The sequence below is a fragment of the Psammomys obesus genome, unplaced genomic scaffold, assembly GCF_907164565.1.
Source record: "Psammomys obesus unplaced genomic scaffold, mPsaObe1.curated_primary_1811, whole genome shotgun sequence".
NCBI classification, from domain to species: domain Eukaryota; kingdom Metazoa; phylum Chordata; class Mammalia; order Rodentia; family Muridae; genus Psammomys; species Psammomys obesus.
Genome location: NW_026588752.1, coordinates 11,141,629 through 11,156,129, shown reverse-complemented (window position 1 = coordinate 11,156,129; position 14,501 = coordinate 11,141,629). Strand labels below are relative to the sequence as shown.

Genomic DNA, 14,501 nt, shown 5'->3' with positions numbered 1-14,501 from the left:
AAGATTATTTTGTCCAGACCTATCATTATTATGGGTAACGATTCTGCCACGGAGTGGACTCCCAAAGCAAAAGTCCCTTTGATTCTTGAGATGGTGTGATAAGACAGAGGTGTGGGAAAAACTGCTTTCCTTCAAGATCTAAGCTCATTTGGGGATATTGAAGAACTTTCAAGCACTTTCAGGCCATTGATTTGTGGCTGACATTTTTTAAATGAACAGGGAAAGAAAGATGAGCATGGCAGTCCTCAGTCATATTCTCAAGAAAGATAGCTGCTAGTGAGAAGGGGGTGGCAATACAGAGTCCTCAGAGCCCTCAACAGAGCAGAATCTTCATGGCTGGAGCAGGAAGATTGGTTTGCTAGAATGGAACAAGCATTTGTGGAGCATCTTAAGTGCACCAGATGAGGTGCTGACTGTTTACCCTCAATCATCCTAAACACCCTATAAAACAAATGAAGGTTCTCTCAGTTCCCAATTGAGGAAATTGAGCCTTGAGGAAGTTAAATTAACTGTCCAAGGTCATAGACAAGCCAATTTGAACTCCTGGTTTTCTAAATTTTCTTCCCTACAAGCTCTATCGTCAAAGACAAATGCAAAAATATAGTCGAGGGCCCTAAAATAATGTCAGAGTAAGCAGGCACTTAACTTCAGAACTGTAAGAATGAGAAAAAGCCCTTGAAAAGATGTCCCGAGACAGTAAAAATAAATGCTGTCGACACCTACTTGGTGCAGTGGCCTGATAAGAGGGCGCACAAGACCCAATTCTGTTTGGATGTGTTCCCAACTCCCTCACAAGAAGTGAGGTTTGAGTGCTGACTGAACTAATGCAGTAGGGCCGCAGAGCTTGGATAGGACCAGGAGCTTCATCAAGGGTCCTGAGTGTTCCACGCTTGTGTTCTTCCTGGTGAAATAGAGAATTCACTCTCAAGGACTGGGAAAAAAATGCAAAAGCCTGAAGGACCAGGCCAGCATATTCACAGAAAATTTAGTTGGATGCCAAGAAGGTGTCTTATGGCCCAACTTTTGTTAATGATTAAGATAAATATAAATGATTATGCTGTCTACTACTGGGAGAATTCTAGAGTAGATTATTAAGACTGTGGTTTGTGAACACTGCCTAAAGAAAGAAAGGGGCCATTGAGAGAAGGGTGGGATCACTAAGAAAGTCCTATTAAACCTGCTGTCCTTCTACGCTGGCTTGTAAAAGTGACCAGCAATGCAAGGATTCGGGAGATTACAGAATGACTGGGTTTCAAGCGGCCAAATGGGTTCTGGGCCAGAAACTGTGGCTTCTGTCGAATTGTAAACAGCCCCAGTTATTCTTGGCAGCACCCACATTTCAAGTGTTCATCTTTGGGAAAAAATTGTCAGTTATTGACTCTTTAGAAGAATAGCATAGAGAAACTGAGAGCCTAGGCTCTGTGGAGTGCAGGCCCTCAGCAGCTGGCCTTTGCATAGCCGGTAAGAAGAGATGGAAGAACAGGTTTCTCAATAGTTAGATCCATTTTAAAGATATACTGTCTAGTTTATTTATATTTTAATCTTAGCTCTCCTACTTGCTAACTTCTGGGGCAAGCTAACCCCCTTCCCTGTGCCTCAGTTACCTCATCTATGAAATGGAGATGCCAATATTAACCTCAAATGCCATCAGTGTTTAATGAGCCATACTGGGAAAGCCTTGGCCCACATCCCGGCACACAGGTGTTCCACAAATGTTAGTTCTTATTACTATTAGGGATGACAGATCGTTGCTCAGGGAATGGTTAGCTAAATATATCCCAGAATGGAAGAGCCACAGCATGGTCCGGTGGGTTATTCATCAAACATGTTGCTGTAGACTGTCACTAAAGAGAAACGTGGAAACGTGAGCATTTTCTCCCTGGCGATGCTTCTGACGGAAGACGGGAACATTGTTTCTCTTCTGACACCAACTAGTTCTGACACTATTTGGGCTTCCTACAATGTAATGCAGTTTTGACACTACCCAGAGTTAACAAGGGACTCCGCAGGTGGCTGGTGCATTCACACAAGATTGGCCTCACAGCGCATAGGAGTAGAAGACTTATCTTGATGTTGCATGTGCTTAGGGGGCCCCTGGCTTCTATTCCACGTGTGTTGGGAGTGTGGGTTGTGTGGAATGATGGGGATTCTGGGCCATCAAAGTCCCTGTAATCCACCTTTGACTGCAGCTTAGGAGAAAAAAAGCAAGCCAGGGGATTTATCACGTACTTGATTCTCATCCAGTCTGGAGTTTGCTATTTCTGCAGAGCTCGCCTCCCATCTTCCACTACCCTTTAAGGGAGCTAACTGATGGCTGTGTGCTTTGTATCAGTAGGTAGGGAAGGAGGGTTGGGTACCCAGAAAGACCTTGAGTTCTGCATTTATCTGACATGCAAATGTTCCAGGAAAGTGCTTGTAGGTAAGGCGATAACCCACGCATTGACCCTTCTATGGAATCATAAACCGAGACACGGGGGCAACTCAGAGAACTAAAACCTTCTCTCCATGCCTCAGTGAGAATCTGAAGGACTCTGTCGAGCAGCTGTTCTCAACCTCCATAACGCTGCAACCCTTTAATACAGTTCCTCGTGTTGTGGTGACCCCCAACCATAAAATTATTCTTATTACTACTTTATTGCTGTAATTTTGCTACTGTCATGAATTGTAATATAAATGTCTGGGTTTTCTGATAATCTTAGGTGACCTGTGTGAAAGGGTCATTTGACCCTCCCAAAAATGTTGCAACCCACAAGTTGAGGACCACTGCCATAGAGGATGGCTTTAGATTTCTGTGTGCATGATGGGGAGAGACATTATCCTTCTCTCTAGATGCAAACTACCCAACCTTCTCAAGATGGCTGTGCTCAGGACCCCTTACACTTTTAAAAAATATTGAAGATCCAAGTAGTTGCCATTTTACAAATTGAAACTAGGAACTTTGAAATATTTCATTTCCATTTCTTTATTTTTAAAGAAATAATAGATCTATTGTATGTTACGAAAATATTTTATGAACAATAATTTTATCTTCCAAAGATTACCAAGAGAAAACTCACTGTTTTACATTTTAAAAGATTTATTTTATTTGTGTGTGCGTGTGCCTGTGCAAGTGAGTACAGGTGACCATGGAGCACAGAACTGTCACATCCCCCTTGGAGATAGAGTTACAGGCAGATGTGAGCTGCCTGATATGGATGTTGGGAATCAAACTCAGGTCCTCTGCAAGAGCAACACATACCCTTAACCACTGAGCCATCTCTCCTGCCTCTGTTGTATGTCTTTTAACAATATCTTTAGTAATTAGTTAATCAAGCATCTGGACTCTTAACCAGTGTTCCATATTTTATCATCTGTGATATGTGAATCACACTGACTTGGTCTGGAACTTCTAACAACATCTTTTTAGGAGAACAAGTAAGAAAGGAAGTGATTTCCGTCTCAGAATCCTTACCTAGGGGCTGTGACCTCACAGATCTCCAGTTTTAAAACAGCTGTCCCACACTCTAGGGAAGATCTCCATGCCTCTAACCTGCGTTGGCTGGTTCTCTTTCACCTGCTTGTGAAGGGATCTAGGCTGGTGAGAAACAGGACAGTCGCACTTGCTCAAACAGTATCCTCCCAAACATTTCATAGAATTCAAGTTCCTCCAGATGTGAGAAGAAATAAAAGGGCACCAGACATTCTTACCTGTCACAGTTAGGAACAGCATCAGCACACTTTGCAATTGGCTGATTCAGGGCAATTGACAGCAGGAGAAATTTAGGGTGAAACGTTGATTTAGAGCAGAGGTTCTCAACCTTCGTAATGCTGAGACCCTTTATTACAGTTCTTCATGTTGTGATGACCCCCCCACCACAAAATTATTTTAGTTGCTACTTCATAACTGTAATTTTGCTACTGTTATGAATCATAATGTAAATATCTGTACTTTCTGATGGTCTTAGGTAACCCCAATAAAAGGGTTGTTCGATTCCCAAAAGGGTCATGACCCAAGGTTAAGAACCACTGATTTAGAGAGGAAACAGGCATAATTTCAGTGAATCACAAAAATTTAAGATTTCTATATTGCATGATTTTTTTAATGTAAACAGTTCAGATTTTTCACAAAAAAGGACCCCTTAATTATGGTGGTGATGGGGTTGAAGGCAGAGCAAGAAGACAAACAGCTCCTCGAAGGCAGGCATTTATATGATTCATCTCTGCCCTTCCAGGCTTCCAGCTTTATAAAGAGCAAGCTTTTCCCTTGGGAGCCTTAAAACATAGAAGAGACCCACTTTCTTTGAGTCACAGCCTTGGCTGGAGAGCTGAAACTGTCTGAGGCCTGGCACTATTAGGGTGTCTCATAAGGATCCTTCCTACTTTCAGTCAGAATGCAGGGTCCTCTGATCTCTACGTGGTGTCTGATTTAAGAGAAAGGTCACCTTCGATGGACCAGGTACACCTCTGCAGGTGTGAGAGGTTCCCATGAGAACCGATGCAAAAGTACAGAAATGATGCTCATTAGCATGACCTATTCAGGATGAATGAGGGCTCTCTGTCCTTAGTCAGCCATTGTTGCCAAGATCATCTTTCCCTACCTCTAACTCCATCACACTCGAATGCCCATTACTTCACTCTCACTCTGCCCATGCAGTTCTGTGAGCACGGATAGGTGTGGGTTTTGATGGAAGTAGGCCAGTCCTTGTTGACAAGAAGGCAACATTTTTTCCCAAGAAAATGAAGGTCATCATGACTAATGCATGGCACAGGGACGTGCAGGCATCCTGACACACTAATTCTTCTAGAAGGATGTGTCGTTCTCTGCTGCTATTTAGATATTCTGGGTTTGTTGTATCCTTCAGTCCCAAATGCAGGTGCCTGGAAACCTGCATCAAGTAACCCCTTGAAGTCAGACTGCTTCTTGGAACATTTGCTCTCTCTTTTTAAATTGAATTTGAATTAATATTAGAGACTCATATGTAGCTGTAAGAAATAATACACAGAGAGAGTCCTCCTACACATTCTGGAATCTCCCCAGTAGCAGCATCTTGAAAACCACACTATCAGAATGTGGCTTTCCTGACCCTGGAGGGAGACACACTGGGGAATGATGAGATACTGGTCCTTGAAAGGAGGGGCCACAGAAAAGAAACAGGAAGTTGACCACAGATGTCAGGGTTCCCTGGGCAGAAGTGTCAAATGGGTTGCAAAGATTCAATAGTGTTGTTCACCTTGTCCCCCAGGCATCTATGTGATGAAAGCATCATCAAAATGTCAGGCAGCTCAACATGCTACCTCAGGTCTCTCTCTCTCTCTCTCTCTCTCTCTCTCTCTCTCTCTCTCTCTGTTCTTGTAAAGCTGTTGGTGCCATCTTGGGGACCCCATTCACCCCTAATAACATCCACACATTAAATGGGTTAAATGCCCAATACCTGTCCTTATAGGGGACATGTTGAAATCATCCGCAACATGAACTGCAAATCCTCATCTAAGTAAGAGTATTTCTTCAATGCAGGGAGCCTAACAGCTGTGTCTTCCCAGCCTGTATCTGACAGGAGAAACAGCCTCTTGCAGCCTCCCCTCATCTCCTTCTCGCAGTCCACTCTTATCTCCTTGAGGGTAGCTCCTTTCAACAGTTTCCAAAATAACAGCTATGTATTGCTTTTCCGATTAAAATCAAACAAAGGCTTATATGATCTTCCTATTATTGAAAAATGAAAATACAAACAAAAAAAAGAGAGTGAGGTAAGGAAGAAAATTAAAATTAACCACCATGCACGGTTAATATTTTGATGTGTTTGTGTTTACTTCCTCACAGACTTTTGTTACTGTATGTATAGGCGTGGACTCTGCATCAGCAGGTTCTGCCCCATTGAATTCAATCAACTGCAGATTGAAAGTATTTGGGGGAAAACTGCATCATCTGTGAATATGGATGGACCCTTTCCCATCACTATTCCTGAAACCATAGAGTATGAAATCCATTTACAGCATTGGTACTGGACTGGGTGCTGCTAGTCGTCCGGAGACTTTGTGAGGCACATGGGAAGGTATGCAGAGGTTCCACACAGAGCCTGCACCACTTTGTACAAGGCGTTTTTGCCATCTGAGGGAGTCGCAGAATTGGCCCCTCTGGATATGGGAGGGCAGTATTTTTAAATTTTAGAATAATATATGTGTGCGACTTAATGTCCTTAACAAAGGAGCAATACACTTAGTTGTCCTATAAATGAAAGCTATTGTTTTTATGACAATTTAAAGAAGCTGACTTTGGACAACATCTTAGGTGTGGCAGGCAGGCGTTTGAGCTAAGAGAGAGCACAGAGGGACAGAGGTGACAATATTCATCATCCTGTGAGTAGACAATGGCACAGCAGGTAACAGGCATGGACCAATTGGTGACAGGGAGCGAGGAGCTGTAACAGACAGCCCTTTGGCCTCCAAGGTCACCAGGAAGCTATTAAACATTCTTGCACAAGAAATGGCTTTCCAAAGATGTTGGATAAACAAAAGAGCAGACAAGAGGAAGAGAGTGGTGAGCAGCCCTGCCCAGGGTCCCTGCTGTCCCTGGTGACTCCCCTGTGCGGTGCTGAGGGATTCAGTCTACTTCTGAGCTGCCAAGATGGATAGGGACCTGTTGAGCTTCACCATGGCAATAATGAGGAGGCCACCAGTCAGCAGAAAGGTGGGCCAGAAGAAGGAGAAGAGGAGGATGTGGGGCCCATAGAGGCGCCGATACACAACACTGGTCTCGTTGACTTGAGGTGCAGAAAAGCAGTAGAAAGCACGGTGCTTGTGGAAATTGGCTTTGACTTTCTCCACATCAGCCAGGGCTGTCTGATAGTTGTCCAAGTTGTTAGGGATATAGGAACACTGTGGGAGAGAAGCAAGGGTGCTTAGATTTTCAAATTTGTACTTTTAAGAGACCCAGGGTGAGACTTTAGGGTATGAGAAAAAAGAAAAAGTGCTGGCTTGGGAGTCAGTCCCTGGAGAGCATGGTTGGTATCTGTGCATGGATGTTGGCCTCGGTACCAGTCAACATGATGCTGCACATCTGGATGCAGGGCTTGATTGGAGGCCTTCATCTGCTTCTATTTGCGTGAAACCACAGACAAATTGCTTGCCCTCTCTGAACCTTCATGATTTCATTACTGAGATGGTTTAATGATATCACAGTGATGGGTTTGAAAGAATCATTGGTCATACAAGTCCAGAGACAAAGGAGGATCCATATGCAAGCTCACAAAGGTAACACTGAGAAATGAAGCTAGGCAGGCAATGACAGGGACCAACTAGCATCTGCCTCAGTGTCAGAGAGAATGGTCACCACTCCTTCTGGGCAATAAACACCACACTATCCACCAACATGTCCAGAGAAGCCAAAAACCCTGATTTTATTATGAACTCTCAGGATTTCAAAGTACTGGCTAAAATTCAAGTAGAAGACTCTTTGAAGTCTAATCTTGTGTGAACCAAAGAAAATATGTTGGCAAGCGGCTCCGTGGCAGGATCCAAAAGAAAGAGAAAAAGTGCAGAAAGGAGCTCCAGGCAGGCAGAGCATGGCACGCATTTAAACTCTGGCACTGGTAGTTGCTATTAGGAACCTTCTGGCCTGTGAAGATGATGAGACCCAGCTGCAAAGCTCTGGAAAGACAGCCCAGAGAGGAGACCTGCCTTTTATCTCTCTGTGCCGGAGGGACTGGGTGCTGCCTGTGAACCTGAAGAGATCCTTTGCAAGGGTGGGCCTCTCTGTAGACCTGCAGTAGAATACAAGGCGTGCCCATCAGCATAGGCGCCTACCCTTGTGGGGTACAGACACAAAGGAGTAGGGATGTTCAAGGACCACGATCTAGTAAATCATGTCCAAGGTCAAATATGTAAACGTGAAGCCCGTTGGGCAAGCATTGAGCTCATGTCTCCCCTGGGCATCAGTTACCACCCAAGCTGTCCGCCCTGCTGGCAACCAGTCCAGCAGCATGAAGATGCTGTGTTGTGGTGCTGACGTCTGGGAAATAGGGGAGCTGCAGGTGGGTCAAATCCCCGGCGAGCCAGAGAATGCTGAAGCTCTTGGAGAATCTATCCTGCAGAGGTGCTGAGTGCTGCAGGGTGGTTAGTAGCAGGACTGTCACTGGGTAACCTTGCTCACTGAGCACAGAGAGGCAAGATTCAACCACAGCTTCCAGCTGTGTGACCTTGGCAACTGGCATAACCTCTTAAGCCTTGTCATTTGTGGTGGTGTCTTCCTGGACCTTCCCTGGGGAAATAACCTAGGAAGCTTATTTGTAAAGCACTTAGCAAGAGCCCAGATCGCATGATATCAAAAATGGAAGAAATAATAACAATAATAGTAATAATAATAAAATAATCATAATAGTAATAATAACAATGCTGTTTTATCTATGAAATTGGAGTAACTGCTGCTTTCCCATTTAAAGCATGAGCTCTGTCTGTATTCTTGATCTATTTGTCAAGACTCCAGCCAGGAGTTTACTTTCCAGGGCCAAGCCAAGGCCTGGGACATTTTACCCCTCTCTGCCTGTCCTGGTACAACCAGCCGTGAATTATCTGCTCAAGCTGAAATGATGCCACCCCTGCCTCTCTGAGGCTTCACCTTCATTACCATAGGCTGCAAAGAAGGATTTAGAGCCCCTTCCCTAAACTGCAGTTGATGGGAGGAGACAAGAGCAGTCATTGGAGGAGGAGTGAGAGCCTGACATGTCCAGAGGGCAGGCTACCCACCTGGAACATCAGCCAGCCACACACCTAGATGCTAGACTAGAGAACAAAATGTGCTTGACTGTCCCAGCATGGCAGGCTGCTCTTAGCTTTCTGTTCATGGTCTGTGGGTGCTGTGGTTTAACAGCCTCTCCTTCCCTCCCTAGAGGAGAAGTAATATATGCTGTTCACAACTCAAGCATGGTTCAGGCTAGCTTTTGGCTCCTCTGGGCTGGCAGCCTCAGGATGAGGAAGGTGCTTTAACCCAGTGTACCAGGAGAATGGCACCAAAGCCACAGCATCTCATCTTTGAAAATGTTTTTCCTCAATCCTGGGGTAAAGTACGGTTCCTAGATGCCAAAGAAGAAGCAGGAGCCAATGGAAGCTAATCCTTGTTGGCCTTCAGGTTCTTGTCCCACACAGTCATGCTAATGACCACAAGTCTGACTTCTGTACACTGTCACCCCTTCTTTCTGTGCCCACAGACCCCCACCCCAAACACACACACACGCGCGCACACACACACAGCACCTTGCCCTTCCTATTCAGTCAGACTCAATTCTTAACAATTAGTATCATTCTTGAGACAAGTCTCCCCCCTGTCTTGGGGACTGCTATGGCCCAGCTTCCATCCAGTAACCCACCCTACATGGCTGCTGGCTCTGTCTTTTCAGCATCACTTGAGTGGTGAACCTTGGCCTAGATTCGTTTAGGGAGCTCTGTCCACTGATGTATACCCAGGGATTCTGCCTCAGTTGGTTGGTGTAGAACTCTGGTTTTGTTAAGTATAGATGGTGATCATACATAGCTAGGGTTGAGATGCCCCAATTTATATGCTAATGTTGATTCCATGGTTAATGCAGAAGTCCTCTGAAAACAGACCTTACACCCTTCTGCCTGTCTTGGCCCCTCCATCAGGTAGCATTTCTAGAATCAGTCTTCTAGTCAGTGCTTTGGCCTAGCCTTCTCCACCATGTCCATGCTAGGTCCCACCATTGCTATGCCTCCCTCATTCCATGTTTCTGTGGCTACAGAAATTGTCTTTTTGAAAAGCCTGACCCAACACTCCTCTGATCTGGGCCTCACTGACAACTGGAAAATACTGCCTCCTCCCTTGAGCCCCATCACTCTTCCTGCTGTTCTGTGGCCCCAACCCTCCTTACTATTAGTGTCCCTAGGTAAACTCTCTCCTCTTGAGAGCCATGTGCCTGACTTGGGAAGGCTCAGTTGTTGTTGAATAAGAGGGGGAAGTGAAGGAAAGGAGAGGAGACTAACCTGCCTGTGCGATGGGCAGGGCTATGTGGTAATTGGCAGCAAGGTGGGGTGCACATGAGGGAAACTTGTTTGTGATGGAGCTTGCTGCAGCCCTGGTTCCCAGATGGTCCATGGATTTGCCCAGCTCCACTGTTGATGGAAGCAGCAGCCATTAATGACTGCTTCTCCTCTCTGAGTGCCCACCATTTGCCAACAGTGGGCTTTGCATGTTGGTCATAGCACTGGACTTTGGTATAGCCTTTCTGGGTGTAGCATCAGCACCCATTTATAAGGGTGGAAACTGAGACTCGCAGGACCTCAGTGGCCTTTCCCCAGCTGCACATCCAATTAGGGGCAATTCAAACCACCCAGATCTGTCCAACATGAAAGGTCCGAGGCTAACTCCACCTCATATGAGGCATAAGACCCCATTTAGGTTAATTGATATATCTCGGCTCTGGAGACATGGGCAGCTAGGGACAAGCTCACAGACCTGCTAGGGCTAATATGCCCAGCCCCCATTCGTTACCTGCTGGTTTTGGTCCCGAGTGTCCTCTGTGTGATACAGCATGGCCCATCTGCCCACAGCTGATACATTGACCCAAAGGCATGGGTACTGGGGCACCTTCTTGCCTTCTAGCTCTTCATAGTTCTTGATGTTGGTTTCAATCAGGTAACAAGTGGATTCCTGAGTCCACACACTGGGAAGACAATACACACACACAAACACATACCTTAGAACAAGGGTGACACACACTCACTTTGAATCCCTGGTTCCCAGAGTCTTTGGAGAGGCCCAGAGGAGGGACCTTCATCTTGCCATGGGCATGTATTAGTAATACCAACTAGGTCCATGGCCCTATTCCTGGACTCTGGGATAAACACAAAAATTCCAAAGTGGTCGACTCGTGGACATTTTCCACAAAATTGTTCTCTCGCCTTGTTACCCACCCCATACTTGAGACCTTAAAAAAAAGATCCCCATATCTGAGTCCCACTGTAGAGAAAGTGATGCATGCAGAATTTCTCAGGTGCTTGGGTCCAGGCTCTGGTGTTGTTTAAAATGCTTGTCACAATCACAATCCCAGATTGTGATAAGCAGACAATCCTGAGACCTTCTTATCCATATCACCTCCAAGTCACAGGTAGAGTCAAAAACTTCAGATGGGAAAAGTGACCATTGGAGGGACACACAGCACCTGAGGCAAGGGCTGAGTAGCTCCAGAATCTCTGCCCTTTCCCCTAAAAGAGAGGAACTGTATCAGGGCCTTGATATGGTCAGGGCTGGAGGGTGGCAGGATGGAGCTAGGAATGCGCAGGACTGGTCAGCAGCGCCTCACTTGGGTGAGACTCTGGCCTGGCGTGACTGCAGAACTGTAAAGCTAGAGTGCGGAGCAGGCCCAGGAGACACCAACAGACTCGTCAACTCCTAAGATATAGGGATTGTGACTCAGCTCACTGTATCCTGTGAGAGATCCACTATCAGACTGGAGAGGATTATCAGGAGCCAGAATATGCCCAGAGGGAAGTCGTGAGACTCAGCAAAGGGTGGCCTGGGAGAGCGCTATGTGTCTGTTCCAAAGACAAGAATGATCAGGAACTCCACAGCTCTTCTTTAAGAGCTGAAGGGATGACAAGCCACGGAGCGAGGCATGAGGGGGCAGAGCACTCTCCAAGATTCCTGCCTAGAATTTGGGGGAACAGATGTCGGCTCAATGCAGAAACTCCCTACTTATAGGAAAAACCCAGGCAGGGAGAGGCGTGCTTGGCAAAGAGGAAGCTCCCATCTCAGAGTCTGCCATTTCAAATCTCCCTCAAGGACCACACTATCACTGGAGTACTGTTTCTTATGGCAAGGCTATCATATAGCTGTCATGACCAGGTCCCAGGCAGGCAAGGCTCTTACTGGTCTGTTCTCCCAGCACTGGAACCCCCAGCCTAAGGATGAGAGATGCCTGGTCTTTCCAGACTGCTGTGATGGGTCAAGGGAAGTGCAGGGAGATGCAGGCAGTGGGGAGGTCCATACCTTTTCTGGTAGAGGGGCAGCACAGTGGTACCCAGGATGTAGTAGGTGATGGCGGCACACACTACCATTGCCACCCCTAGGCAGAGGGCTCGGGTCTCTCCACGCTTCTGGGCCATCACCAGCTTCTTACCCATGGTCAATGGAGGCAGCAGTCATTTCTAGCACCATGAAAGCAAAGAGTAATGAGACCAGCCCAGGTGATAGGTCCGAAGAAAGGAGGACGGGCAAGAGAGGGTGTAATCAAATACCAACATCACTCTTATTAAACATGGAGCTTTGCAATTCCCATAGGGCTGTAACCTTATAAAGGGGCCTACCCTGGCCCTGGGCCTTCTGGAACAGCCTATGGTTACTTTTTAAATACTCAGGATCCATTATCACCAATTATCTCTCTGAAAAGCTAAGCACACTGGTCAGGGCTTTTCTTGTGGTGCCAGCTTCTTCCAGCGAGCCCTCCTAGACTCCTGAGCATTCTCAAGACAGTAGGAGCCTGGTGAAGGCTAGAGTGTGGGAGGTCAGAAGGACAGGAAATGGAAACAGCTGTTTCAGACGGTCCCAGCTCCTGTAATCTTGTCCCAGTGCCCCCTGCCTGTGATGTGCCAATAGAGCTAGTTCTAAATGAAGCATCAGCTCCTGGGCTCCATCCTGAGATTCTGTTTAACTGTAAAACGTAGGTGGGAATCTGGGATTCAGTGGGTTGAATGAGAACCTCTAGCAGGAAGAAGTAAGCTTGGATATCCAGTGTGGCCTAAGAGCAGAAGAAATGGGCTTTCATGATTTAAAAAAGAGAGGTTTCAATTGGACTACAGGGAGACTGTCCCAGTTGTAAGATAAATGTCTCAGGACTCCTTGGGGGGAACTTTCTGTTGTAGCGATCACCCTAGGTCTAGGCTGTATTTAGGAAAGTTGGAAAAGGGTTAACGAAGAGCCTTGTGTGGCTTAACTGTTGGGTTGACAACCTCTTCCTTAGAAGGACTGGGAATAGAGTGTGGAGGGGTTTGGGGGAGTGTGGAGAAGGTCATTCAGACATGAGATCAAGTCCTGGTTTCGCTGCTTAGCAACCACGTGACTGTAAAAAAAAATAGTACCCGCCTCAAAGTCCCGATACAGATCTACCGACACTGTCACAAATGTCCTGCCATGGAAGCCCTCCATAAACACTAGCTATCATTAACTGAAGAGCCGAAAAAGCTTGGGGCACTCTGCCAGGCCCGTTTGGCGTCCCACCCCTCTACTGAAGACAAGTGGCAAGACTGATCCTGACCTCCAGGCTGGCCACTAAAGAGACATGCCAGTACTCTGGTGCCAGAACTCTGACGGGCAGCAGGAGAGGTGAAGGGAGGAGGATTTCCATCAGCCTACCCATGCCACCACAGACTGCTGTCTCCCACCAGCTCCCCAGAGCCCCACTGTCCCAGAAGCCCTTCCCAAGTGCCTGGGATGTACTCACAGTTCCCTGGGTCTCCGCTGGCAGATGGTTTCTCTCCACCCGCCCCCTGCCCCCACCCCAAGTCAGGCCTGGGAGCTCTAGCAGGAAGTTTAGTCTCCCCGTTGGTCTCCAGGGAAGCAGTCTTCAGTCCCATCTGGGTTGAACCTCCATGCCCAAACATGGTCAAGTCTGAGCACACAGCTGGCCTTGGGACTAAAACTCCACAAGCAGGTACATACCCTGGCAGCCCTCGGCTACTATAGGGGACGCTGCCCCCTGCGTTTACCACAGACTCCTGGGAAACAGATTTCAGACAGCAAAACCCATTACCCACCCTGACATATACAGAAATGTTTCTTCTACACTCCGTCTCTTGGGCTGGCAGAGAAGCCAGGAATAGGAAATGATCTTTCTTGTGTGGTGCAGGGGAGGGAGGTAGAGGGGTTGGGCTTGTCACTAACCCCTGGTATATCCACAGCAGAGCAGCTGAAGACACCCGCTTTGTCACTGACATCCTGTGTGCCTCCAAACAAGGCGTGGCACCTCTCTGGACCTCAGTTTTCTCCCTTCTATCATTAGCATTTTGAAAACTTAGCTTTGTTCAGGAGTGTGAGGAAGCTAGAGATGGTTGAGTCCAGAGAAGGGAGGAAACTCCACCTTTTAAGGACCACGGGAGCTGAGGCTGGAAGTAGTGGGCCCCACAGCTGCTTTCAGCCAACCATCCAGGTCCAGGGACAGGGCCCAACTGGGGACCTCCCACAGGCTGACTCTGTCTTAAACCCAGAGAACTGTTGCAACCAATGAGGCAACTGAACATCGGTACAGCTAGCAAACCTGCTTCTGCACCTGATCCTTGTGGATAGAGAGAGTGCTGTAAGAGTAGAGATGAAAAAGCAGGAAGAACACACACACACACACACACCTCACACATACACACCCCCACACACACTTTGGCACTTTGGTTTCCTGCTAGGCACCTGAGGCTGGCAGACTTGAAGGCTGCTGCAGAGTCTCTCTATTTGATGGGCAGAGCCAGATTAGAAGTTAGTCCTTCCCAGTGGCAAAACCCAACCATTCCTGCCCACCGAGGAACTCCTC

The 14,501-nt window shown here is 46.9% G+C and overlaps 2 protein-coding genes across 2 annotated transcripts in view; one reads left to right on the top strand and one right to left on the bottom strand.

The window, feature by feature from the left end:
* The window catches only part of Kcnip1 (potassium voltage-gated channel interacting protein 1), a 335,910-nt gene that overhangs the window by 18,515 nt on the left and 302,894 nt on the right, over positions 1–14,501 (top strand). The window lies entirely within an intron of this gene.
* On the bottom strand, positions 5,685–13,458 carry Kcnmb1 (potassium calcium-activated channel subfamily M regulatory beta subunit 1). The gene is made up of 4 exons (XM_055604592.1): positions 13,425–13,458; positions 11,975–12,132; positions 10,478–10,649; positions 5,685–6,852 (listed from the first exon to the last, which is right to left on the bottom strand). Exons 2-4 carry the CDS (start codon positions 12,106–12,108, stop codon positions 6,583–6,585), a joined length of 576 nt encoding a protein of 191 aa, XP_055460567.1. The 5' UTR covers positions 12,109–12,132; positions 13,425–13,458; the 3' UTR covers positions 5,685–6,582.

Bases quoted from the DNA above. Each gene is read 5' to 3' on its own strand.
- Kcnmb1 (XM_055604592.1), bottom strand. From the start codon at position 12,108: ATGGGTAAGAAGCTGGTGATGGCCCAGAAGCGTGGAGAGACCCGAGCC. The intron at 10,650-11,974 runs GTATGGACCTCC...TTGTCTTCCCAG, and splicing joins CTGCCCCTCTACCAGAAAAG to TGTGTGGACTCAGGAATCCA. The intron at 6,853-10,477 runs GTAACGAATGGG...TCTCTCCCACAG, and splicing joins CTCGGGACCAAAACCAGCAG to TGTTCCTATATCCCTAACAA.